This window comes from Giraffa tippelskirchi, chromosome 11 (genome assembly GCF_054371585.1).
Source record: "Giraffa tippelskirchi isolate mGirTip1 chromosome 11, T2T-mGirTip1v1.2.pri, whole genome shotgun sequence".
Lineage (NCBI taxonomy): Eukaryota > Metazoa > Chordata > Mammalia > Artiodactyla > Giraffidae > Giraffa > Giraffa tippelskirchi.
The window spans coordinates 59930483-59957792 of NC_137285.1; the positions used below are offsets into that span (position 1 = coordinate 59930483).

The 27310-nt window shown below is 41.8% G+C and overlaps 1 protein-coding gene across 7 annotated transcripts in view; it reads left to right on the forward strand.

The window, feature by feature from the left end:
- DCLK2 (doublecortin like kinase 2) overlaps nt 1-27310 on the forward strand; it is a 185729-nt gene that overhangs the window by 100351 nt on the left and 58068 nt on the right. For 4 of the 7 annotated variants that reach the window (XR_014069343.1, XM_081544011.1, XM_081544012.1 and 1 more), the window contains exons 3-4: nt 20037-20139; nt 24308-24409. Coding sequence is in view for 6 of the 7 variants with exons in the window: in XM_081544011.1 (XP_081400137.1) it covers nt 20037-20139; nt 24308-24409 (205 nt within the window). In the remaining variant the exon portion in view is untranslated. Of the gene's footprint in view, nt 1-20036; nt 20140-24307; nt 24413-25283; nt 25335-27310 lie in introns of all 7 variants that reach the window. The other 3 variants (XM_081544009.1, XM_081544010.1, XM_081544013.1) reach the window with 2 other exon arrangements.

Below are 27310 nucleotides of genomic sequence, written 5' to 3' on the forward strand. Positions count from 1 at the left end.
TGGAGCAGAGAGCCCACGTTGCCTTTGCTTTTCCATTCAAATCTAATCTCATGACATGAGTTTCTGACATGAGTAGCATTTTGCCCAGACTTGTGGCCCCAGGGAGGGGATGGTTATTTAAGACAGCTGGCTCCTCATGCAAGGCATATAACTTTATGATAAATGCTTACAGACAACTTCCCTTACTCGCTGGTCCCAGTCCCAGTTTAATTGACACCCCTGGAGACTTGGGGGGGAAAAAAAATAGATGTTTCTTTGAAAAAATATCGTGTCTCTAGATGCAAGAAAAAGATAAGAAATTCTACAGGCTTACAGCTCATCGGTATTTCCCAGCTTACAGAATTCTTCAGGGAGGGATTCCTTTTATGCATTCTCTGTGAAACAGAAGTTTCCTGTGTCTTTAAAACCTGTCTGGTGTTATAGTGTACAATAAATCCGACGTATGATTTTGCTTTTTTCTTCCTTTGCTTTGTTTTTCAAAAAGAACTGTTCCTATGAATTAGTGATGTTAAGTCATTTTCCAGGTATTTTTCTCTGAAAGCTTAGATATAGTTCTGTCATGAATAATTTTAAGTTTTAGTAATTAAACAATTCTTTTTTCCAGAGTTTATTCTCCTTTGGGTCAAAAAAACCGTGTTCTTGGAATAATAGTTTTGCCCAAATCTCTGGACCTAAATGTCAAACATTTGCTGCACATTCCTTTCTCATAATTGGAGATGAAGTCTGTGGGCAAAAAAGGAATTGATTGACACATCTTTGCTTCCATCTGAGAACTTACTTGGTCACCCTAATGGTTATAATATACAAACTAAAATGAATAGTCTGAGAAAACAGTCATTTATCTGAGAGATTCTGAGTTTTGAGACTATGTAGAATTTATCTTTGCAATCAAAAGTAATGTTAAGTGGTACATGATGATCAAGGTTTTAAAAGCAAAACTTTAGAAATGGCTCAATGAGCTAAAAAAAAAAAAAAAAAGAATTAATACAAAAAAACTAAGACCTGGCTAGATTTTAAGATCAATACCAACTGAAAAAAGCAAATTGCAGGATGATGTATTTGGTATGCTATAACTTACATAAAATTTTTACAACATACTAAACAAATTCCTGGTTGTCTGTAATATTGCTACAAGGTGTAAAAACGTGGCTTGGAAGGACGTAGGCTGAATATATCATGGTGTTTTTGGCGGGTGGTGGAGAAGAAAGGCAGGCAAGAGGGAGGGGGAATGGGGCTTGGGACCAGGAACAAGAGAGATTTTAACTTAGGTTTTATTTCCAAATATTAAAGGAATCTGAGGCCAATACTACCAAATAACATTTGCTAACTCTGGGTGGGGGGCTGGGCATTATCTGCAGTGCTCTTTGGTCCTAAAATATATTAAATTACCTTAAAATGAAACAACAGCAAAAATATTTTTCTGCCTTCATTCTAAAGTTTCAAACCAGTGGGAATAGACTTGCACAGTCAACAGATACATGTCTTCTGTGGGGGTTTTGTATTTTTGACAAACTGATGAATCTTGACTGCTGGTATCTTTACTGCTTTAAGTCCTCCAAAACTAAGGACCCCTTCTAACAACAGTGCAAATCCGTTATGTATATGTTAGTGTAACAAGTTCTGGCTGTGTTTCAGGGACAGGTGCCTTTTAAATAGGAAAATCTAATTGTGGTCTTTGCCTCCGCCAGTATCACTTTCATTTTAAAAGTGTTGCCATAAATAATTCAAACGGATGGCATGCTTTCCACTTCTAAATAGCCACAGGCATGTAACTTGCTCAGAGGATTTCTTTGGCTGTAAAAGTGAGACCTGCGTCTGGTAAGAAGACTGTGCTGGAAAAAATATTCTCATTGCTTTTCATGTAGGATTGATGTTACTTTAAAAATGGAAATTTTGATTCCTTGTCATGGTGAAATAAATGCAGCCATAGAAACCAAAATCTTAAGGTTTCTGTGGCACAGAACTGCCCACTTATTTTGGATTTAAATCTAGCCTACTCACCAGGCTGAACCACAGCTTAAAACAGGAACTATATGAAGGGAACTTTGTCATTAGGCAGTGTAAAATTTGGGCACTAAAGCTTCTTCCAGTGAAAGCTTACTCTTGTTTCCAAAATCTGAATTCTTCCAAAGGTGAAATGCAGCGAATCAGAAGTGAGCAGTGCTGAAGGAGTAGGTGGGGTGGTCCTCTTGATACAAGGAATGGAGATTCAGAGCATGATGGTGTTGACTAAAGAAAAGATGCATAACTTGAGAGTTGTGAGTTAAGTTTTATTTGGGGCAAAGTGAGGACTGCAGCCTGGGAGGAAGTACCTCAGATAGCTCTGAGAGACTGCTTCCAAGAGGTGGTGGGAGAAAGGTCACTAGATAAAGTTTTGGTGAAGGCAGAGTTCAATACCATTAAGCACTCATTTTACAAAAGGTTTCCTGCTAGTCAGGAGGATCTCATGTCACCATGAAGGAACTTAGCACTTTTCTAGATATGAGGAGATGCAAGGACTAAGATCATAAAATCTGTTCCTAAAAACATCCAACTGTCTAAAGACCTGTCCCACCAGATTCCCTGGAGCTCAGAGCGCCCCACTCCACCTGAACTCGCTTAGGCGGTGTTGAAGATCAACAGCTGCAGGAGGCACAGGGTTCAGTCTCTGCAGAGACAGATGGCAAAGGCCCCTGCTATGCAGTCATTGGCAATGCAATTGGTAAGTGCCAACTTGTAGTTGACAACAGCAAGGGAGGAGAAGAGGAATTAAGATGCAGAAGCATAAACAACAGACATGATTCTTTTTTAAAGATAGAGATGGTTTTCCTACAAACCTAAATAGCCCTACTACCTGAGAACATGCAGTGGTATTTGTTCTGGTAGTGCTAGATGGTTGATGTTTTCCAGAATAAGTGTTGAATTAACTGACCAAGTTTTTCCATATGCTGTTCTCTAATGGTTCTCTTAGTCTTGATTCCCAGGGTCTTTACTACCTGGATGTGCTTACCATATGCTAAACTATATGCAGAGGATGAATTTCCAGAAAGTGTTGCAGAGTTTACCTTTATGTTAAAATCTTAAAGGTCACAATATTTATTAATACATATTATACTCTAAGAATCTCCAGTCTGGAAGCAAATGGAGTCCTGAAAAACCGTATGATTCCAACTTGTGCTTGTAATTTGTGTTTAGTAAGACTTAGCCAATTTGTTTGAAGATATAAGTTTCAGAATATATTTAGTATTCCCGGAAGTATAGGTGGTTGGCCTGAACTTGTCCTGACCTTATGGCATTACTTAGAAGTTGATCCTTGGGGTGGGGGTGGGGAATCCTAGATATATGCTTATATGTTTGCCTTTCATTTTCTTCATAGAAGTATGACATAGAAAACTGGCCTGATAATTTGGGTTTTAGACAAGTATATAAAAACTGCAAAGAAGTTGAAGAATCTTATACTTTAAGATTTTATCTCAATAAAGTCTTTTATGTTGTTTTCATAGATTATAAATCACACTGTTGGCTTCCCTGGTAGCTCAGTTGGTAAAGAACCCACCTGCAATGCAGGAGACCCCAGTTCAATTCCTGGCTCAGGAAGATCCCCTGGAGAAGGGATAGGCTACCCACTCCAGTATTCTTGGGCGTCCCTGGTGGCTCAGCTGTTAAAGAATCCACCTGCAATGAGGGAGACCTGGGTTCGATCCCTGGGTTGGGAAGATCATTCTGGCCTGGAGAATTCCATGAACTGCATAGTCCATGGGGTCACAAAGAGTCAGACACAACTGAGCGACTTTCACTTTCTGCTTTATGGAAACAGTGTGGTCAGGTACAAAGGATGCATTCCAAGTCAGATAGGCAGAGTTCACATCCTGTAACAGCAAAGAGTCAATTTTGACTCTTCCATGCTAGATCTGTTTCTGTGACTTTAACCCTTGTTTTTTTTTTTGCCACTTTTGTTACTGTAACCATACATAATGGCCTGCCTCAGAGAATCCTGCCCCTCTGCCTGACTGTTAAGCTAAAGTGTCTTTGTTCAAAACCCTGTCTACCTGTGCTGCTGCTAAGTCACCTCAGTCGTGTCCGACTCTGTGCGACCCCATAGATGGCAGCCCACCAGGCTCCCCCGTCCCTGGGATTCTCCAGGCAAGAACACTGGAGTGGGTTGTCTACCTGTAGGTGGCAGGAAGAAATTGAAATTGACACATCCACCTGCCTGAGGCTTGCCATGCTCAGAGATATTTGCAAGATTAATGGCCTTTTTTACTTTGCTTCCTTGCCCCCACCCCAATCTCTGATCCATAAAAGAACTTGGCATCCAGACCCCAACAAGATGGTTATTTTGACACGTTAGTCTGCATCTTCTTGGTCAGCTGGCTTTCCAGATATTCGTATTCTTTGCCTCAACACCTGGTCTCTCGGATTCATTAGCCTCTCATGCAGCGAGCGGAGTGAGCTTGGATTCAGTAACAATGTCAGCTCCTCCCTCACTGGCTGTGTGACCTTGATCAAGTTCCTTAACCTTTTTGAGACTTTCTTTCTGTGTAAAATAGGAAAAATCGTGCCCACTTGACAGGGTTGTTCTGGGGGTTCAATGCAATTGATGTGTAAATTAGATTCGGGGCGTACAGTGTGTAGGTATGTATGCTCTGCTTCTTCTCTTTCTGTTGGAAACAGAAAATTTTAGATTAGAAAATTGCGGCCTTAATTTTGATTCTCAGTTGCCTCTTTTGTAACACTGACAATACTATTTTTTTTTGTTTGTTTATGCCTGAGTCCTGGGGAACATTGACTCAAAGTTCTAGTCACATCTGCTGGAAAACATTTAGCTCCCTCTTCAGAATCAGAGGGAAACTCGTGATGGTTGGCCTAATAGATTTCCTCTGACTGCTTCACCTGAATTCTAAAATTTTGCTCCAGCCTCTCTCCCTTGATAGAAAGCTCTGGAGTAGGTTTGAAACTTTTTGTCTTGTAGGAATTAAGACTGAGTCCCTCAGTGGAGGCAGTCAGAGGGTCAGCTTAGAAATCACCTCCTTTATAGAAAGAGTGATCTCTCCTCCCAGAATACAATCAGTAGCTAAATATCTGTGAATTTTTCAAGGTCTTTTCATCCTATTGATAGAAGTACTTCCTGAAGCCAAATCTTAGGCCTCAAGATTCTCTAATTAGTCTCAATTGGTGAATCATCATTATTATGAGGAGGCCACAGTGGGAAAAGGAAGGTTAGTCCAGTATTTTTAAATGAAAGCAAAGTAAATATAGGGAGCTCTCTGCAGATGAAGCTGAGAAGCCCTTTACTGTTAGTACTGTCATCTTTTAGCTTCAGTTCTGTGTCCATGGCAACCACAGGGTTGATGTGTGCCTGGCTGAATGGTTTTACAGGAAGCTGAAAAACATTGCTATTCTAAGTAGCTTTCTTTTTTGCTGTAGAAAGGAGTCTCTCCCTGACTGTAGACCAGCCAGCATTTACTGGGAACAAAGCTGACTATTTATGCTGATAGTATTCTGGGTAGGGAGGAAACAAATAGGGAGAATCCCAGCCCCTGGCTACTGACCTGTGAGTTTATTTTTCTGGTTGTTGTTTCTAGCATTTTGGAAGAACCAGATGACTTAATTCAGATGTGATTTTCCTGTTCATTTTAAGCAGGACTTATATTTCAGAGGTAGAATTGGGTTTAAAAAAAAAGAGTAGTGGTGGTGTGTGTCTGAGATAATGTTAGTTATGATGTAGTCAATCTTCTGAATTTAAAGCTTTGAAGTATCTATGAGTGCAGTTTATTAAAAAAAAAAAAAATGTGTCCCCTGCTAGCAATAGAAACAGGAAGATACTGCTTCAGCCAGTTATTAGGCTTATCCTTTATTATATATTAGAATTGTCATTTGGGTTTTTTTACATCTTAAAGTTAACATTTTTATTTGTTCACATAATAGAAAAATTACATGAGGTAGAATACCCCTTGAGAGTTCACCATTGCAGTTCTCTCTGGCAATTTATTACCATTTCTTAGGAAAAAACAAAAGCAAGTGTATTGATACAATTCCATTAAAAGCCTGTATAATAATTTTAGTTTCAAATGTAAGCCATTTACTGGGCTTTCTTTCTGGAGCTCCTTCAAACCCTCCTTATAAGTAAGCTAGACAGAAAAAAAAAGTTTCTGCCTAACTACTCCTCAGTAGAGGGCACCTTTCAAAGCTGAACCCTGATGGTGAAAGCATTTGATGTCAACAGGAGCTGTGGACTTTTGTTCTCTCTCTTTCTCTCTTTCATATATACCCAGACACAGTTAAAATGAAAGAAAATCCATAAATTCCATCTTGTAGTTTTTTACTTCTGATATCCATCATGCCCTTATTTCTTTGATAAAGTATGATACTTGTTCCAAAAAGTAGACATTTCAGAAGTTCTAAGATTTGACCCTGACTCTGTTTAGGTGAGTTGATGTTTGTTAGTTTTAACTAGGCTCTCACTGAGATCCAGGATGATTCTTTTGCATTTTTATCAGGTCTTGGAGATTTTCAATAAAATAGGCTTGGAAAATAGCTCAAGAGAACTTGCTTAATAGAACCCCGAGTCTTTGAATGGCACCAAATGGCAGGTTTAATTGCAAATTGCTTGCCTTTGGATCTCCTCTACCAAATGGTTGCAGTAGTAGAGTTCATGAGCAGTTTTTGAAGACATTTAATTCCTGAAAGAGTTTATGTGATCTAAGATGAGTATTCCAAGGTGTCTAGAGCCAAAATTTGATTACCAGATATTTGCTGAATACCTCCTATAAGGAGCTAAGGGTTTGATTGGTGTGGTCAAAGAGTTTATAGATTAACTTGATATGACCCATGGACTGTATACCACTAGGCTCCTCTGTCCATGAAATTCTCCAGACAAGCGTACTGGAGTGCGTTGCCATTTCCTTCTCCAGAGGATCTTCCCGACCCAGGGCTCGAACGCAGGTCTCCCGCACTGCTGGCAGACTCTTTACTGACTGAGCCACCAGGAAAGCCCCCAGAGAAAACTACCATTAATAAATCTGGGAACAAATACTACCTTGCGTGATAATGAGTTGATAGGAACCCATAGAATGAGTGTGAGATGGAGCCTCTAGGAGGGGCTTCCTGGAAGAAAAAGGAGTGAGGGCATTTCATTAATTCAACAGAAATTCATGGAACACATGCTCCATGTGCTGAGCTGGAAATCTCTTGATAGTAATGACTAAGACAGTGAGCCCGCATGTGTGGAACTCGCATGCTGGTGAGAGGTTCAGACACAAAACCAGGCTAATGCCTCACTATTAACATCTATATTGAGAAAGTTAGAGGGTATGAAGGCAACACCTGGATTTGGAGGGCATGAAGATTTCATTGACGTTCTCTTTGAGGACATGTGACGCTGAAGCTTGAACAGAAGGAAATCCCAAATGGACATAGCTATTTACCCACTTATAATAGTGTTCCTTTTTTTTCTTCTCTCAGAGAAATGCACTCAACTTTTCTAAAAGCACTGTCCTAAAATATAAATAAGCTTTTCTTAGAAACTATAATATTTAGACTATACTACTTTGTAGTAGGAAGTGATCTTAGAGAAATTCAGCCTGTTTTACCATCAGCTCCTTTGTGACTCTGGAGAGGGTAGGAAATACAAGATTTCCAGAGTGCTAGGGGGTCAGGAATCAGAGACCTTGAGTTCAGAACGTGAGTGTCCGGGGACGATGACATCTCTGTGTCCTCCACCTGTTTTCTTTGGAGGAAATGGTTTATTATGCTCCTAATACATGCAGAGTATTTTTATCAGACCTCACACCTTTATGTCTCCTTCTGTGTCCTCTAACAGAGTCCAAATAGGGAAAGAAGAGGGGGGAAAAAGTGGTTGTTGCAATTTATTAAGTACTAGCACTGAAATTATGGCTGCCACCTCTTCACCCTGACCTCATTAATCTGTCTACTGAAGTATAGAAAAATTACTGTTTTTAAATGGCCCACATTCATTTGGAAGACTCAGATACGCTCCTGCAGATACATTATTTCTCAGCTGGATGTTTCCCTATTAGATCCTGCTCATGGCTTTAATTTTGTACCTTAGCAGAAATACTACTTTACCTTCATCTGTATAGCTTGCTTTCATAAGCCACAGAGCATCTATTATTCGTGAGGAGCTTTTTGCATGGAAAAAAGAATTTAGAAGCAAACTGTAAGAGGTCTTTCAAACGGATATGCTTTTCCTCATCCTTGTTAAGAATGACTTTGAGACATTATTCAAGGTATTGATAGGTTTTGTTTCTGAGTCAGATTTAGTGACATGGCCCATAACCCGATGTTAAATGCCAGTTTTAAAAATATATGATAAAAGGAACAAACAGACCACTGGAGTTGAAGAACAAGAAATATGTTTAAAAAACCATAAGATAATTATCTAAGTGTCTAAACAAAAGAAATACTCGGACTATTTTACAGAATGCGGTTTTTCATCAAGCTGTTGCTTCTCTGCACTGCTTTATTCCTGCTGTAGCCAGGGTGTTCTTCTGTTACAGCCTTCTCTTAATGTAATGCTTTGAGTGATACTTACTCCTTCTCTTGTTCATCTCCACCATTAGACTGTGTGCTTCTTGTCTTTTGTTTATGCTTGGCATCCAGTAGGCATATGATTCATGTTAGAATGAATGTACTGTAGTAAATTAATGTGAGAGTTGTTTTAACTTACAACATTACCCTGGGCATTTTGTCTGATATTTTATTTTGAAAAGTATCGACTGACTTTGGGGTACTACAGAGAGCAATTAAATATGTGGTCCGACGTGCTTGTGAAATTTAAGCATGGCCAAGTAATGACTGTATTACATGGGGACCTACTATTCACAAATATAATTTTGGCATACAATTAGATTGATATGCTTGGAGTTCTATCTTTATATACATTATCTAAAAACATTGACATTTATAGGTATAGCTTATGTACATAAGCCAATGCTTATTACATTTAAGTCAAATCTTTCTTGTTTGTGATTATTCTAGGTAGAAACATTTTTTAATATGTGCATATAAACATTTATGCATATCTTACATGTCACATGTATACTATGTATGGTTTATTTTATATGACATGAATCGCATTTTTTTATGCAATCTCTGGGAGCTTAAGAGATCTTAAATTTGGGGGACACTGATTATTCACAAGTGAAGGGTATCAGTGGAAAGTTTCCAAGGCATCAGTGATTTTTTTTTTCTGGGAATATATCTGTTTTATTGAACTTGTAGGAAAGCATGTATTTTTTTGTTTTATTTATACTTAGGGAAAAGATTATCCATTAAGTTAAATTTTAAGGAATACTGGAGGCCATGGATTAATGAACATGAAGAAATAACATATACTAGCTCCTTTCACATATTATCACATTTTGTCCTTAAAGATGAAACTGGTTTCTTGCCCATTTTATAGACAGAGAAACTGAGCCTCAGAAGTTAAGCATCTTTTCTACCCGCATAAGAGGGAGGAGGCAGTCACACTCAGCCATGGTCCTCTGCTTCCAGCGAAAGCTTACACTGAGCCTGCGCCCGGGCTGGGCTGACACCTGTATTTTAAATGATGCCACAAGTGTAGAAGCAGAACTGAAGTCTGTTCATTCTCCTGTGCATGCTCGTTTTGGTCCACCTTTAATCATACTTGTCAGCTTGCACCTCTGCCTGCTGGTGTCTGTTTGTACTGTTTTAAGTTTGCACTTTAGTTAAGCACAGTAACGACTGTGTAACAGTCCACATCCGTGTTGTGAAAAATATGAACAGAGATTTGTATTTTATTTGTATTTTACATCAGCAACAGAGGGAGGGAAGGTCCCACTCATTCCTTATGTACTCATTATCCGTGGGGTCTAGGTTTCCGTATCACCTGTGTTCCTAGCAGTTCTCTTCTAGTGACTGATCAGGTGCAGCTCCATGAAATGGTAACAGTTCCAGCTTAAAAAGACTTTGATTTTTCTAAAACACTATATAGGTTGGATAGCTGCTTTCTGGTTTTGGAACCAAGCATGTCTGTTATGCAGGCTGTGGGACGCTGAGTGGATCCCTAATTCTGTCTGCAGGCCTGTCATATTTCCCTCCCCATTCATCCTCCCCACAATCACAGACTGTAATTTCACACCTTTTTTTCCTCCTCAACTCTGCTGTCCTTCCTCCCTCCTCCTGCCCCCTGCCTCACTTTGAGCTGATGACTTTGCTTCAGTTTTCTCAGTGAAGCAGGAAGCACACTCACCCCTACCCCACCACTACAAGTCCCCACCTAGCAGGTTCCATCTGGTCCTTCCCTTGATTGTGGAAGGCTGACCGTAGTCACATGCAGGCCGAACCCTTCCACCTGCCCGCCGATTCCCTCCCCTCTCACAAAGGGAGGCAGCTCTGGCAGTTCCCTGCCTTGCACCCCCATTTTTGTCCCACTAGATCAGTTCAGTAGCACAGTAACTTGTGTTATTTCTCTCACCTTGAAAATGAGTTCTCTTAACCACGGACTCATTTCTTCCTTCTGCCACCTGCCCATCCCCTCTGCTCCACTTTTGCAGTCGAAATTCTTTGAAAAAGTTGTCTGCATTCTCTGTCTCCTGTTCTTTTCCTGTCCTCTGCAAGTGGTCGTTCAGTCGTGTCTGACTCTTTGCCACCCCATGGACTATATATAGCCTGGCAGGCTCCTCCATCCATGGGGTTTGCCAGGCAAGAATACTAGAGTGGGTTGCCATTTCCTTCTCCAGGGGATCTTCCTGACTCAGGGGTCAAACCCAGGTCTCCTGCACTGGCAAGCGGATTCTTTACTGTCTGATCCATCCTCTGTTAAAGGTGCTGCAATTAGACTTGCTCTTCAACCGCTTCACCAAAGCTACTTCTGATATTTAGGATCCCAGTGATCTCTGTGTTGCTGAATTCCACGGTCACTTCTCAGTCTTCATCTGACAGTTTGTTTGGTGTCCAGCAGACTACAAACACTCGCTTCTCTCCCTCCCTCATTGACATGTCTTCTTCGCTGGTTCTGTTGTGGCCACACGTTCTGGGAAACAAACTCACTCAGAAGGGCAATGCAGGTAGTGGAGTACAGTTTATTATACTGCTGGGCCCAAGGCAGAGTCTTCTCTTAGCCAAGGACCCCGACCAGCATTTGTGAAAATCTTTTATATCCCATGTGTATGTGTCCGAACTCACCACCCCAAATTCCTTGAGACTTACATAAACAAAGGAAGGGTAAATACAATCACAATAATCCCATCATTCATGTGTTATGTGTTCAAACAGTTAAACAATTGGCCGATAATCAATAAGCCCAAGGTTACACTCCGATGGGAACAGAGAAATTTATGGCCCATCCCTAAACAGGGGTGATTAGTGTATGTTTTGTCTTAGGCGATGAGTAACCTGGATATGATCTTCAAGGTTCCCCTGTCTGGAGGGGGTCTTATCCTTCTGTTGTCATTTCCATAGGCACTAAGCACAGAGTTTAGAGTCCATTGGAGAGGTGGCCGAGCATGGACAGGCCTAAGATGGAGTCCAGGCCCTAGGAATTCCCTCTTCAGTTCTGCTGCTTCACCCTGACCCTGTAAAGTTGTGTTTCAGAGCTCAGGCTTTAGACCACTTCCCTGTGTGCCCTGCCATAATTGATCTCAGGATTTTAAATACCGTTCAAGTCGGAGAAAGCAATGGCACCCACTCCAGTACTCTTGCCTGGAAAATCCCATGGACGGAGGGGCCTGGTGGGCTGCAGTCCAGGGGGTCGCTAAGAGTCGGATGCAACTGAGCGGCTTCACTTTCCCTTTTCACTTTCATGCATTGGAGAAGGAACTGGCAACCCACTCCAGTGTTCTTGCCTGGAAGACTCCCAGGGACGGGGGAGCCTGGTGGGCTGCCGTCCATGGGGTTGCACAGAGTCGGACACGACTGAAGCGACTTAGCAGCAGCAGCAAGTGCTGGTGAGTTGCAAATATGTATCTCCAGGCCAGATCTCTCCCATGAAATTCAGATTTATGTCTAACTTTCCACCCAACAACCTCCACTGTTTAATAGGCATTTCCCAGTTCATGTTCCCAATCTGAATTTGTGAGCATCCTTTCTACCACTAACCTTGTCCTTGACCTTGTACTCTTCCGTTAGAGTTAATGGCAAGCCTATCCTTCTAGAGGCTCGAGCCCCAGACCGTGAGCCGTCATAGTCTTCTCTCTTGTCTCCGGTCCCAGTATCCAAGGGGCGGTGAGACCCTTTCTCATTCCACTCACTCCTGCCGCAGGCCCCTCTCACTGCCTGACTAGCAACAGCCTCCGCGGCTGTCTGTCCTTGCCCTTTGACAGTTAGTCTGAACACAGTGTGATCCTGTTTCAAGGCATGTCAGGCAGTGCTCTGCTTGGAAGCCTCCAGTGGTTTCGCATCCCACCCAGAGGGAAGCCAGTCCCGACCAGCCCCGCCCTGCCTGCCCGCCTCCCTCACCCTGGAGACCTTGGCTCCTGCAGCGTCTCCCTCTCACGTGCCCTGTGAGTGTTCCTTGTGAACACGCCAAGGCTTGTGCATATTCTTTTCCCTCTCCTGGAACGCTCCCCCACCCCACCTCATTCTAGACGTTCATGCGGCTTCTCTCCCACCTCTCTCAATATTGTGTTCAAATGTCGCCTTGCACGGAAGCTGTTTATTGCCGCCCCCGCGCCCTGAGTTCATCATTCCCATGCCTTGCTGTCTTTCTCTGTAGCGCTTAACGTCTTTTGACATTGCGTACATTTACTTGCAAATATTTTTTTAAAATTTGTTGTTGGAGTACGATTTGTTTCCAGTGTTGTGTCTCTGCTGTAGGACAAGGTGAATCAGCTATATGTGTACATTGTATCCCCTCCCCGTTGGACCTCCCTCCCCGACCCATCCCACCCTCTAGGTCATCATGGAGCAGAGCTGAGTCCCCTGTGCAATACAGCAGCTTCCCACTAGCTGTCTATTTTACACATGATAGTGCATATATGTGGAACCTAGAAAAAGTGTGCAGATGGACTTCTGTGTTCTTATCATGCATCAGCTCACACTTGCTTCCTGAGGGCAAGGCTTTCGGTCGGCACCCCCTCCCCTTATGTTTCTGTAACACCTAGTGTGGCGCCTAGCACGTAAGTTCTCAGTACAAATTCGTTGAATGAATGGTAACAGGAGTTGTTTAACATTTTATGAGGTAGGTCAGCATGCTCAGTATACCTTAATAAAATAGAATTAGTCAAAATGCATGCTTGTTCATCTCAGTTTTATCATTTATATGACACCTATCATTTTTTGAGAGGTAGTGGTAACTTATTTTAGGTAAATCTGAACCTAATTGCTAATTTATATGGTTTGCTTAACTGTTTAACCAAATGTGTATTTAATGCCTAGAACCTGAATTACAAGAGTGCAAACATCTTATGCAAACCATGTTTGGAAATCCAAACAAATATTGACAGGTGAAATCATTAAACAATTGATTAGGAAGAATTAAATAGGACTGCTCAGGGCGGGGGAATAAACTACCTTTTTGATATATTTTATTCCCTAGACTTCTTAAATACCTTTATTCCGCATAATAGACAACTTAATTATTTGACATTTATTCTACTCAAATGCCAACTAATTTAGTATCCGATGAAATGTTTCCTTGTAAAATTAATTTACTTTTCAAACAGATATTCACACAGGTATATTTTAGAAAATTCAGTTGTCATATTTTGTAAATTGATTACAAAAGCTAGTGAAATGTTCTTTAAAAAAAATGGATTAAACTTTGGTAGATGTTTATTTGGCCAAGAAAGTAAAACTCTATTCAGTTCCATTTAAGAGCCATTTATTAATTATATGTGTGTAAAAAACAAAACAGTGGGAGATGTGAGAGACCTTGCTGTTGTTCAGTCGCTGAGTCGCGTCTGACTCTTGAGAACCCTGTGGGCTGCAGCCTGCCAGGGTCCTCTGTCCACTGTCTCCCAGAGTTTGCTCAAATTCACGTCCACTGAGTCAGCAGTGCTGCCCAACCATCTCATCCTCTGCTGCACTCTTCTTTTTTCGCCTGCAGTCTTTCCAGCCTCAGGGTCTTTTCCAGTGAGTCAGCTCTTCACATCAGGTGCCCAAAGTATTGGTGCGTCAGCATCAGTCCTTCCAATGAATATTCAGGGCTGATTTCCTTTAGGAGACATAAATAACTATAAAATAAGGTAGAATGTGATAAGAACTATAAAAGTATATACATGAACTCTGGGATTCCAGGTGAGGGGCTGCACCATAGAGTCAAGTTTAAAACAGAGATGTAGACATGGAGGACCCGTGTCAAATCCCTGTGCTTCTGTTCATGACCTGTGTGTGAGCAAGTTGCTCAGTGTAGAATGGTTTTTTTTTTTTTTTCATTTGTAAATGAGGAGTGATGGTAGTATCAACCTGATGGTTATTGTAGGGGTTAGTGAGATAACACGTATATGATGCAGAGAGACAATTCTGAGAGGTTAAGCGATGCCTAAGCTCTGTAAGCCCTAAACATAAGTGATGGTGTGGAGGTGGCAGTAGAGATGGCACCTATGACACCACTCACCCCAGAGAAGTTATTCTGTAACTCAATTCCAATAGGAACAAGCCACACGGTTCATTTAAGAGACATGTGTGGAGCATCCACCGAGGCCAGAACTCTCGTAGACCTTAGGGACCAATGAATAGGAAATATCACTGCCTCCCTGGAGGTCACGGCACCAAAGGGTGGTCAGAAAGGTTACTTCAGGCAGAGAAACAGCGTGGGGGAAAGTGTACTGATGAGAGCCAGCACTGAAGCAGAAATTACCCAAATGTCCATTAACGGGTGGATGGATAAACAAAATGTGGTGGATCCATACAACCAAATGTTACTCACCTGTAGAAAGGAATGGAGTAATAATATGTACTACAACATGGTGAACCTTAAAAACGTGCTCAGTGACAGAAGATACTTGCAAAATGCTACATAGTGTGTGACTTAATTTAGATAAAATATCCAGAATAGGCAAATCCATACAGACAGAAAGCAGATTATAGGTTCTTAGGAGTGAGGAGATGCAGACCTGGGGAGTCAATGATAATGGGCCCTGGGGGAGGATTCTTTTTAGATCATGACAGTGTTCTCACATTGTGGTGATGATTACAGAACTCTGAATACACTAAAAATCATTGGACTGTATGCTTTAACTGAGTGAATTGTATGGGTTGTGAATTATGTTTCAATAAAGCTGTTTAACAAAAAAGAATCACTGGACTATACGGGTAGTGAACCTTAAGTCCTACCCTTAAGTCATCTTGGTGTGGCTAAGGAGCGTGTATGCAGAGTCAAGGGTCGAAGGCTCAGGCAGGGCCTGTCTTGTGTGCCCTGTGAAGGATCATCATCTTGTCAGGGAAGGAGGTAGTGAGCCCTGTTAAGTAGTGTGGGTATTGCGGGAAAGAGAGTGGGGCACTAGAGAATCGTCACATCCCAGGTCCCATCTGAGTCCCTGAGCTGGTTGCCAAGTGTGGGTTCCTGGCTTCACAAAGGAAAGAATTCAATAGCAAGCCATAGTAAAGTGAAAGAAGGTTTATTCAGGAAAGAAACATACTCCACAGAGTATGGGTCATCTCATAAGGCAAGTTAGTTCCCAGGGTATGCTGCTGCTGCTAAGTCGCTTCAGTCGTGTCCGACTCTGTGCGACCCCATAGACGGCAGCCCACCAGGCTCCCCCATCCCTGGGATTCTCCAGGCAAGAATACTGGAGTGGGTTGCCATTTCCTTCTCCAGTGCGTGAAAGGGAAAAGTGAAAGTGAAGTCGCTCAGTCGTGTCCGACTCTTAGCGACCCCATGGACTGTAGCCTACCAGGCTCCTCCGTCCATGGGATTTTCCAGGCAAGAGTATTGGAGTGGGGTGCCATTGCCTTCTCCATCCCAGGGTATAGGGGTTGTCAGTTTTTATAGAAGTAGGTAAGTTCGTAGGCTAATGAGTAGGAGGAGTATTCTAGCTCTTTTAGGGGAAGACGTGGGGTTTTCCAGGAATGTGGCCACCGCCCACCTTTTGACCTTTATGATCAGCCTTGGAACTGTCACGGCACCTGTGGGTGTGCCCTTTAGCTTGCTGATGTGTTATAATGAGTGTATAATGAGGCTCAGCTTCTAGTGGAAGCTGACTCATGCACTTCTTGGATCTATTTGATTCTAATCAGTTTATGTTGTGTCCTCAGGCTATGACATTCTTTTAAAGGTTGTGCCTCGCCCCTTTCCTGTCTCATGGGCACCCCTGTACCATAGCTCAATAAGTAAAGAATCTGCCTGCAAGGCAGGAGACCTGGGTTTGATTCCTGGGTTGGGAAGATTCCCTTGGAGAAGGAAATGGCAACCCAGTCCGGTATTCTTGCCTGGAGAGTCCCATGAACAGAGGAGTCTGGCGGGCTACAGTCTATAGGGTTACAAGAGTTGGACACGACTTAGTGACTAACCCACCATACCGTAAGAGACTGCATATACCAACACGGTCTTCAGCTATTTCCACATCTGTGAGAACAGTCATGCCTAGAGCTAGGGGAGCAGTGAAGACTGGAATTGGAAAACCTGATGCTAGACAATGGCAGGTGCCCAGGCAAGAAAAAGTGAGAGCTGAACCAAGGGGTGGGAAGGGAAACACTCGAGAGCCATGTAGGAAGGAAAAATGATGTGAGGGGTTGGTGATGAAGGGAGGAAAGGATGAGTCCCGGGATTCTAGCATGGACAAAGGATACATGCAGTCACCAGCTGAGGTGAAGAGAAGCAGGTTTTACATGAAAGGTGAAGAATGTTATTTTTCTATTATGAATGGCATGTTTGTGTCTCCCCAAAATTCATATATAAGAACCCTAATCCCCACTATTGATGCTGAAAGCTTGGTGAAGTGGATGCCGAAAGCTGAGCCTCTGTGCACCAGTGCCAAATTGAATCTCAGAGACAGAGTTTTAGGTAAAGTAGAAAAGAATAGCTTTATTGGAGAAGGCAATGGCACCCCACTCCAGTACTCTTGCCTGGAAAATCCCATGGATGGAGGAGCCTGGTAGGCTGCAGTCCACGGTGTCACTAAGAGTCAGACACGACTGAGTGACTTCACTTTCACTTTTCACTTTCATGCATTGGAGAAGGAAATGGCAACCCACTCCAGTGTTCTTGCCTGGAGAATCCTGGGGATGGAGGAGCCTGGTGGGCTGCCGTCTATGGGGTCGCACAGAGTCGGACACGACTGAAGCAACTTAGCAGCAGTAGCAGGCAAAGGGGGCCACAGCAGGCTCCTGCCCTGAAAAACTATGAATCTTCACCCAGGATGATTTGATGGGGAGTTTTATAGCAAGGGTGGGTTGGCTGATTAGGGTGTGTGCAGGGCCTCAGTTCAGTTCAGTCGCTCAGTCCTGTCCAAATCTTTCCGAACCCATGCCATGCTTCCCTGTCCATCACCAACTCCTGGAGCTTGTTCAAACTCATCCAACGCATCTCATCCTCTGTTGCCCCCTTCTCCTACCTAAAATCTTTCCCAGCATCAGGGTCTTTTCTAAGGAGTCAGTTCTTCGCATCAGTTGGCCAAAGTATTGGAGCTTCAGCTTCAGCATCAGTCCTTCCAATGAATATTCCAGTTCTGATTTCCTTTAGGACTGACTGGTTTGATCTCCCTGCTGTGCAGGGGGCTCTCAAGCATCTTCTCCAGCACCACAGTTTGAAAGCATCAGTTCTTCAGTGCTCAGCCTTCTTTATGGTCCAACTCTCACATCCATACATGACTACTGGAAAAACCATAGCTTTGACTAGATGGACCTTTGTCGGCAAAGTAATGTCTCTGCTTTTTAATATGCTGTCTAGTTGGTCATAGCTTTTCTTCCACGGAGCAAGTGTCTTTCAATTTCATGGTTGCATTCACCATCTGCAGTGATTTTGGAGCCCAAGAAAATAAAGTTTGTCAACTGTTTCCACTTTTTCCTCCATCTGTTTGCCATAAAGTCATGGGACCAGATGCCATGATCTTAGTTTTCTCAATGTTGAGTAAGTTGCTGATAAAGTTCCAGGTAGTCAAAGCTGTGGTTTTTCCAGTAGTCATGTATGGATGTGAGAGTTGGATTGTGAAGAAGGCTGAGTGCTGAAGAATTGATACTTTCAAACTGTGGTGCTGGAGAAGACTCTTAAGAGTCCCTTGCACAGCAGGGTGATACAACCAGTCAGTCCTAAAGGAAATAAACCCTGAATATTTTTGGAAGGACTGATGCTGAAGCTGAAGCTCCAGTACTTTGGCCACCTGATGCAAAGAACTGACTTATTTGAAAAGACCCTGATGCTGGGAAAGACTGAAGGCAGATGGAGAAGGGGGTGACAGAGGATTAGATGGTTGGATGGCATCACTGACCCGATAGACATGAGTTTGAGCACACTCCAGGAGATAGTGAAGGACAGGGAACCCTGGTGTGCTGCAGTCCATGGGGTCCCAAAGTGTCGGACACGACTGAGGACTGAACAACAGCAGTCGCCCTGATGAGCCTCTCTGGTAACTTCCTCTTGGCCTCAGGTGACTTTTTGGCTGTTCCTTCCTTGATTAGCAGCTGTTCGAATCTGCCCTTTGAAACTCAGGGGAAGCTCATGGAGGCTGCATTCTGTTCCCTGCAAACAAGAAAACGGGAGACAGAAAGTCTTCCGTGTCCAGGCGCCCTACAAGATTCTGCTTGGTTTCAGTGTGAGGCTGTTAGGAGGTGGGGCCCTTTGGGGGATCAGTAGGGTTGGATGAAGTCATCAGGGAGGAGCCCCAGTGGAAGGATCAGCACCCTTATGAGGAGAGACAGGAGGCAGCTGCTTCTTCCTCTGTCGTCCCTGTGCTCCACCATGTGAGGAAGCCGGCCAGAGGGTTCTCAGCAGAACCCCACCTTGCGGGCACCCTCATTTCAGACGTCCAGCCTTCAGAACTGTGAGAATAAGTTTCTGTCATTGAAGCTGCCTTATCTGTGGTAATTTCTTACCAAACTGAGTAAAGCACTGCTACCTGGGCTGATTTCAGTGAGGTACAGAAGACGCATCTTGCTTGATGGAAATTGGAGTGACTGGATCCGTGTGCATGCCTGTTCCACTTACCGTGTCTAGTCCACTGTCTTCTCTCTCGAGCATTTTTTTTGTTTAACTCGGCAGTGAAAGAGAATTTTTTTCAAATAAAAAGCCAAGTAGTGATCAGAAAGACAAGGGATTCTTGAGATTGCACAACTTTTCCAAGTACTAGAAACTGTATTAAACTTTATTACTTGTTAAAAACTTTTTATTATTATTGGCAGAGGAGTACTTTTTGAAAAAGAAATCATATTCATCCCATTAGAAAACAGGTGAGAGTGAAGCCTGTCTGCTTCCAAAATCCTAGAATATGGTTCTTCTTGTCACCACTTGAATGAACAGAGAAATGTGCTGCCTGGGCCGGGGCGGGGGAGGGTTGAGTTTTATGGAATCTGAAACTTATACTGTGTGGGGGAGGGGTGAAAAAAAGAATATGAAGTTAAGACTGTTTAAGTACAGGGCCTTGGAAGGGCCCTCATTAGCTTTATGACAAGTCTTCCTCTGATTCCAGTGGTGGTGGCAGAGATGAGTATTAACACGTTGTACTTACGTGCCTGGCTCTCATTCTGAGAGGTTTTCGTATATCAATCCTCATGACAACCTAAGGCACACGGTGCCAGAGATACAGAGGGGTCACACTCAAGATGACATGCTGGGATGTGGAGCTGCGAGGAGAGAGGAAGTGTAGACGGGTAAACTGGGAACAGAGACCTCCATCAGCCCCAGCTTTGCCACCTGTTAACGGGAACCCTGGAATATATCCCTGAGCTCCTGTGGATGCCTTTCACTTCGCCTGTGAAACGGGAATATAGGTGCCAGCTATAAGCCCCTCATTTTGTTGTTCTGAGGTCAGGAGACAGTGTGTGAAAGTGCTTTGTGAAGAGTAAAATGCTTGGAAATAGTTTTTCATTCTGACTCACTATTATATGTGAGGCTTGAAAATATATTTAAATTTTGTTGACTTTTATTACACTTCTAATGTTTCTAATTTACTTCTTGGACATGATTTTTTTTTTTTTAGGTTACTTGTCTGCAAGACTTTTTTGGTGATGATGATGTTTTTATTGCATGTGGACCTGAAAAATTCCGTTATGCCCAAGATGACTTTGTCCTGGATCACAGTGGTAAGGCAATTCAGTGACCATCTTTGTAACCTTGAAGTGGAGGTTTAGGTTTGTCATTTGGTGCATGTTAAGTGGTCTGGTTGTCGAAGAAAGAATTAATAAAGAGTTAATTTAATTAGATCATCATCTACTCTCACTCTTAGAGTTAATTTCTTTGAATTAATAAAAGTGGAAAATACAATGAGGTAGTTACCTACTTGCAAAAACCAAAAAACCCTAATTCCAAGTAGTTAAATATTTTTTGGGTTTTTTGCAAATTGGTTTCTTCTCTTTTTTACTGCATTCTTACACTTTCAAAATTGATTCCTACATTCTTCCAGAATGGTGCCTTGGCTAGGCCACCTTAAAATATGGATAGTACTGAACCTGAAAATAGTTATTATACATTTCTCATGTCCATAAAGAGATATGTAAAAGAATAATAATTTGTTAGTAGTGATTATCTCAGATTTCTTTGCTCTGTTTCCATCCTTTAAAAAAATAACATGAATTGTTATATATGCAGAAAAAATAAAGCTGTTTTCATTGATAGGATAAGAAAATCCCTTTCTCTTAATTTTAGCCAAAAAATGGAGTTTTCAACTGCTTAGCAATAACCTCAGTGATTTCAGATGTTATTGATTCTGGGAATATTGCTCTACTCTGTTATCTGAAATTTAAACGGATTACAGTATTAGTGATTATTAGCTGATAGTGAAGTCAACTTCATCATTAAATGAGATACAATCATATAGACATAATGTTTCATAGAGAAGAGAGATGTTAGAGGTTTCAATCCCACGCTTTAATTTCATGAATGAGGAAAGCTGGCTTTTCAAAAATTAGACTAGTGATAAACCCCTCCCAGTTGTAGTGACTCGACAGTCCAGAATTAGAGAAACATATTACCAAATAAATATGGTGACCCATAAACTTTTTAAAATTCCAGATGATACATGCTCTGGTGTCAGACTTCCTTGTGTAATTCTTTCCTGTTATATATACTATGTCAGTTTTCTAGGGCTGACTTCTCTACTGAGTGCTTGGGGCTCATTTATCTACTCTTCTTGGTTTTCCACTTTGTTTTTTTCCCACAGGTGCCAAATTTCTTGAGGAAGTTTCTGTAGCATCTTATATCTAGCCCTGCTTTAGATCAGTAATGCCACCAGAAAGACCTTAAAGAATTAGCGATATTATCTATGTTAATACTCTCACCTGTTCTTTTGGGTTTATTGAAAAATGTGAATTTACACATCATCTCTATTTTACATCTTTTTTGACTGTAGCTTAATTTCATTTCATAATATTTCTTTGTCAATGTTTATCATTTTGAAAGTTGAGACATTGAAACTCAGTGTATTTCAGGTTGTAAAGTTAAGTTGGGTGGCAACAACAGCAATTAAACGTTTATTGAGCACTTACTATGTGTATACTAGGCATTGTACTCAGTGCTTTATACGTATGTTGTTAATTTACCTACAATATTTGAATCATTCATAGTTTTTTGTTGTTTTGGTTACCAATGAACTCCCATAATTAAAGATAGGTGAAAGTTACTGATTTCTTCCCTCCTGATCTCTAATTACTTAACCTTCTGCAAACTGGGGATAATAATAGGGGCTTTTTCATAAGATTTTGTATAAATTTTGCATAAATGAATTAATATGTGTAAAAGAGTTGGAAGGGTGCCCATTACATAGTATGTGCTGTTAATGTTGTTGTTAATGTTATTATTATATCATCACCATTAGATCATAAAATTTTACTATGAAAACAAGTCTCAGACCTAATTCTGCCACAAGTGCATTTATAAGGAGTGATGTCAAAAACTCAGCCTCTGTGCACTGGTGCTGAATCAAATCTCAGAGACATAGTTTTGGGTGAAATAGGAAAGAACAGTTTTATTGCTTTACCAGGCAGAGGGGCACACACTGGGCTCCTGCCTCTCAAAACTGTGTTTCCCAACCCTGGAGAATCCAGTGAGGGGTTTTACAGCAGTTGTTCAAGGGTGAGGTGTGTGCAGAGCCTGCACGCCTTTGACCTGTTCTCCGGTGGTCTTCTGATGAGTTTATCTGGTTCCTAAAAGTGGTCTTCTCTGGAATGAGGATTGCTGATCTCTCCCATTTACTGGGGGTTTGTTCTGTAAAGAGCTCAGAGACGCTGTTACGTGCATCCCTTGAGGCAGAGCCAGGACCCTGCCCCGAATCTGCACTGCTGTTTCTCGGCTGCCCCTCCACTGCGTCTTCCTTACCTTCCTTTCCTGACTAGCAAGTGTTGGAACCTGCCCTTTGGAACTCAGGGAAGGTCATGGAGGCTGGTGTCTGTTCCCTATAAGAAATGGGGGACAGGGAAAGGCTTCCATGCCCAGGAGCTTCCACAGGGTCCTGCTTGGGTTCAGGAGGCAAAGATTAAAAAACAAACAAACAAAATCTGCTTAACTGGTAATCTTGATGAGTCCCAACTCTGTCCTTTTATACTTCTGACAACATCTTGCATTAAAAATCATTCAAAATTCATAGAATTTAGCTGCTGCTGCTAAGTCGCTTCAGTCGTGTCCGACTCTGTGTGACCCCATAGACGGCAGCCCACCGGGCTCCCCCGTCCCTGGGATTCTCCAGGCAAGAACACTGGAGTGGGTTGCCATTTCCTTCTCCGATGCATGAAAGTGAAAAGTGAAAGTGAAGTCGCTCAGTCATGTCTGACTCTTCGCGACCCCATGGACCGCAACCCACCAGGCTCCTCCGTCCATGGGATTTTCCAGGCAAGAGTACTGGAGTGGGCTGCCATTGCCTTCTCCGAGAATTTAGCTAACCTAGTCTTAAGGCAAAATCCTGTCTTAATGAGCTGGGTGCAGGGCTTGCTCAGATTCCTAAACCTTGAGGTGGTTCTGGTTATTAGCTCTCAAGGGTCACACATCCTGCCCATGAAAGTGTGGCATTGCCTTTAGGAAGGTTCTAACTAATCCATACACCACTCCTTTCAACACTGGAATACTTTCTAACATCTATAATGCTCGTTAATTAAACTGCCTGCTACAGCCCCCTTGGAGTAAGGTTTTGATTAGAGTCTTTCAGATGCTATCTAGCCTCCCCTGGTGTGTATTTTGCTGATTAGTGTATTTCACTTGTTAATTTATTGTCCCTGGGGGTATAGATTAAAACCAACCCGTATTTTAATCTTTCTGCATAAATTGAAGTATTTTAATGTGAATTTGACAATATGTTATATAATTTAATCCTTATAACAAGCCTGTTAAGCAGATTTAGTCTCATCCCAATTTCATAGGGAGAGAAAACTGAGACTTAGACCTCAGCTAAGTGCGCCAGTTAGCAAAGTTGCACCCATGATTCATCCCAAATCTGCATGACTCCAAAATCCAGATTCTTAATTATTTGAATTGGAAGTGATTATTTTAGCTGTGTAATTAGTTCTGGTACTCTATGTGCTGATTTGTGCTTCCCTGGTAGCTCAGCTGGTAAAGAATCTGCCTGCAATGCAGCAGGGAGACCTGAGTTCAATCCCTGGGTTGGGAAGACCTCCTGGAGAAGGGAAAGGCTACCCACTCCAGTGTTCTGCCCTGGAGAATTCCATGGACTGTATAGTCCATGGGGTTGCAAAGAGTTGGACATGACTGAGCCGCTTTCAGTTTCACATGCTGATTTATTTGGCAATTTATGGAAAGAAGAAAGCTCTTGTTTAAAGCTAGTTCCTTCATTTTTGATGCTTTGTACTTCAGGCAGATGGAAAATAAGACAGTAAGGGGTTCAGAAATTAGAATCCTATATCCTTTCAAATTAAGATTATCTGAGTTGGAGAGAACTCTTTATTATAGCCTTTGCCTATCAATGATGTTGATCAATAATAATAAGTTGCACATGTGGAGATTAGGCTGTGTGTGTGTGTGTGTGTGTGTGTGTATGTGAATTGAGTTTTCTTGATTGAGCACTTACTATATATGGATTTCTGTATTAAGAACTCCATCTGGAACAATGAGGTGCATGGCAAAGTCTGAAGCCTAATTTAAGAAAATCTCAGGTGTGCTTTTGGGATGGATGCTCTGTATATAAAAGCCATTTAACAGTAATAAGATGATCAGGTAATGGTTCTAGGCACTAAACTACTGGAGTGTGATCTTTCTTTGGTTAGAATTAAAACTAGATCTCTTTAAAGCACTTTCCTTTCTTTCTAGAGTGCCGCGTCTTGAAGTCTTCTTATTCTCGCTCCTCAGCTGTTAAATATTCTGGATCCAAGAGCCCTGGGCCTTCTCGACGCAGCAAATCACCAGCTTCAGGTAGTTACGGGGAAGGAAGTGGGTAGTCACAAATGGAACAGAGCATTCTTCGGTTTTCTTTAATATGAGTTAATAGTCTTGCCCATCCTTGTATGCAGCCGGGTTCCAACATAACGTATAGACGGCATGATTTTTAGATCCAAAATTTTAAGTCTGTCTTTCCAAGTTATAATAAGTGTCCTAAGATAACTTGTTTTGTTCTGACACATTTTCTCAAGAGCAATCTTATCTAGATTCTTTTCCTGGTGTTTACATAGAAGTGTTTTACGTTTTGACCACTGTATCTGCATTTTAAATTTTTGCTGTATGATTGTGGATATTTTCTTCTCTTATTGGTTTAAAGCATAAGCCAACACACCCACCTAGCAAAACTATTTCCTTGATTAGGTTCCACAGGCTTTTCCTTCATTAAGCAATTTAATCGTAGCAACAATTATTGTTGGAAGTAATACTGCTTATTTCAGAGTCAGACTTACCTCTACATTTCTTTCAGATCCTAAACCTATAGATTTGTCATAATTTTGACAGCTTTTGACATTTTTAAAATATTAAAATATCCCCCAAATCTTGATATTTTGATGCTATAAGGCTCGTTTATAGTATGCTAATATTGTTTCCCATTAAGGAAAGGGTTGTGAAAAAGCATGATTTTACATGTGAGGAATCTAGAACATGTGAAAGTAATATGAATCGAAACTGTCTGAAGCATCAACCTATTTATAAAAGACTGAGTTTGGGGGGTTTCTACTGCTTCGCCTTCAGCAGCGACCCCGCTTTCTTTAGGTGGGGTGGTTTGCCCTTCTTTCTGGGCACGTTTAGACCTGCCGAGTAACTGCTCTCCTTCTCCTCCTTTGGTGACACTGAATGTGTACAGTAAAGAGGGGTGGCCACTGCTCCAGTGCCTACGCTACAGCCAGATCCCCAGGTGAGCCAGGAGAACTATGGCTTCGTCGCTCCGCTGGCTTCTTTGTTTTTGTCTTTTGCCACCTTTTCCGTTTCTTTTTGCTCCATTTCCATGACCGTATCTGGCTTGTACCTGTGGACATCTGTGCTGTAGCAAGTGCTTCATGCGTCGGCCCCCTTGCTTGTTCGAGAGCCAGGCATCTTCCGGAGACAGCCCCATGTGCAGTCTCGGTGCCGTCACAGCACACGGTGACCGAGGAGGCGCAGTGCTTCAAGGGCTCTGTCTTCTAGTTAATTTTGGAAAATAATCTGTTACCGAAAAAGGCTAAGGGTTGTCGGTAATACGAGAATGGCCAGAGAAGCAGTTATACTCTCCTTCCCTTCTTTCTCACTCTGGGGTTAATAGGCCCAGTATTCTCTCTCTCAAAATATTGGCAATACGAATATTTTTAGCTGAAAGCATCTCTCTGATGTTAAGCTTATTTCAGATCATATTTTGCTTTCTGTAAAATATTGGGTTGGCCCCAAAATTTGTTTTTTAAGATCAAATGGAAAAATCCAAATGAACTTTGGGGCCAATCCAATATTTCAAATGCTGGGAAAGCTAATATAACATGAAATTTGCATGAACCACTGGGTTTATTATAGAGTAGATGTAGATTTTTGTCAGATTCTTAGCTTTTGTTTTAGTGATAGGTTTACAGATGCTTATCATATAACTAAAATAACTAAATAAAAGTGGAGAGTGGTTCAAAGATCACATATTATGATAACTCTAATTTTGGCTATCCAAGGTCTAAAGAGGGAAATTAATTAAAAACATGTTTCATAGCCATACTTGTCTTGAGGACCAACTGCTTCACAGAATAGTCTAATAAATATATAAATCTTCTTAACTAGAATTTGAGATGCTTAAATAAAGTGATTCAAGAAAATCTTAACATTTCACTACCTCAGATTTTCAACTGAGTCCATATTTGGATTTGGGTTAATAAAGTTTATCTTAAACTTACAAGTAAAAGTTGTGAGATGTAAACCACATCTCAGTGGTTAAATGACTTCTTTAAAAGAGATTAATTCAAAAAAAAAATAAATAAAAGATTAATTCAAAAGCATGTTCAATACATATGATATAGTTATAAAAATCAGAGAGTTTTGTATTATTAAAAGCCACAGAACCCAGATGAATAACTTGCTTTTACAGGCTACTTTTGCTGTAGTGTACCCATTACCATTTAGAACATTCCATGGGACTCACTGGAATTTCAAACAGAGCAATAACTTTGTAAACATAATCTTGTGCTTTTTCATTCTTTGGACAGAAGTGCTCCCATTATTGAAGTCTTCTGATTGACTAAATACCTCCATAAAACTCAAATTTATCAAGATAGCTAAATAGTATGTAATAAGTACATAGACATTAATCCAGATAACACAGTGGGTAAAGGGAAAGTGAAAGTTTCACAGTCATGTCCCACTCTTTGTGACCCCATGGACTATACAGTCCATGGAATTCTCCAGGCCAGAATACTGGAGTGGGTAGCCTTTCCCTTCTCCAGGGGATCTTCCCAACCCCAGGGTTGAACCCAGGTCTCCTGCATTGCAGGCAGATTCTTTACCAGCTGAGTCACAGGGAGGCACAAGAATGCTGGAGTAGGTAGCCTGTCCCTTCTCCAGGGGATCTTCCTGACCCAGGAATCAAACTGGGGTCTCCTGCACTGCAGGTGGATTCTTTACCAACTGAGCTATAATAGTCACCATAATTTGAATATTAAAAATTCTCACTTAAGGTTTCTAGCTTGTGACTCTTTGTCCACCCAGATAAAAAGTGTTCAGAGCAAGCGAACAAGAAAGCCTCAAGTCAATTTCTTACCTTACAGTTGAGGGAAGGGTGGATAAAAGCCTTATTTGGGGGAAAGAAAATCCAGGGTATACTGAAGGAGAGGGAGCATCACAGAGATGCTGGGCGTTGTCCACCTTCTGTTGGGGGCAGCAGTG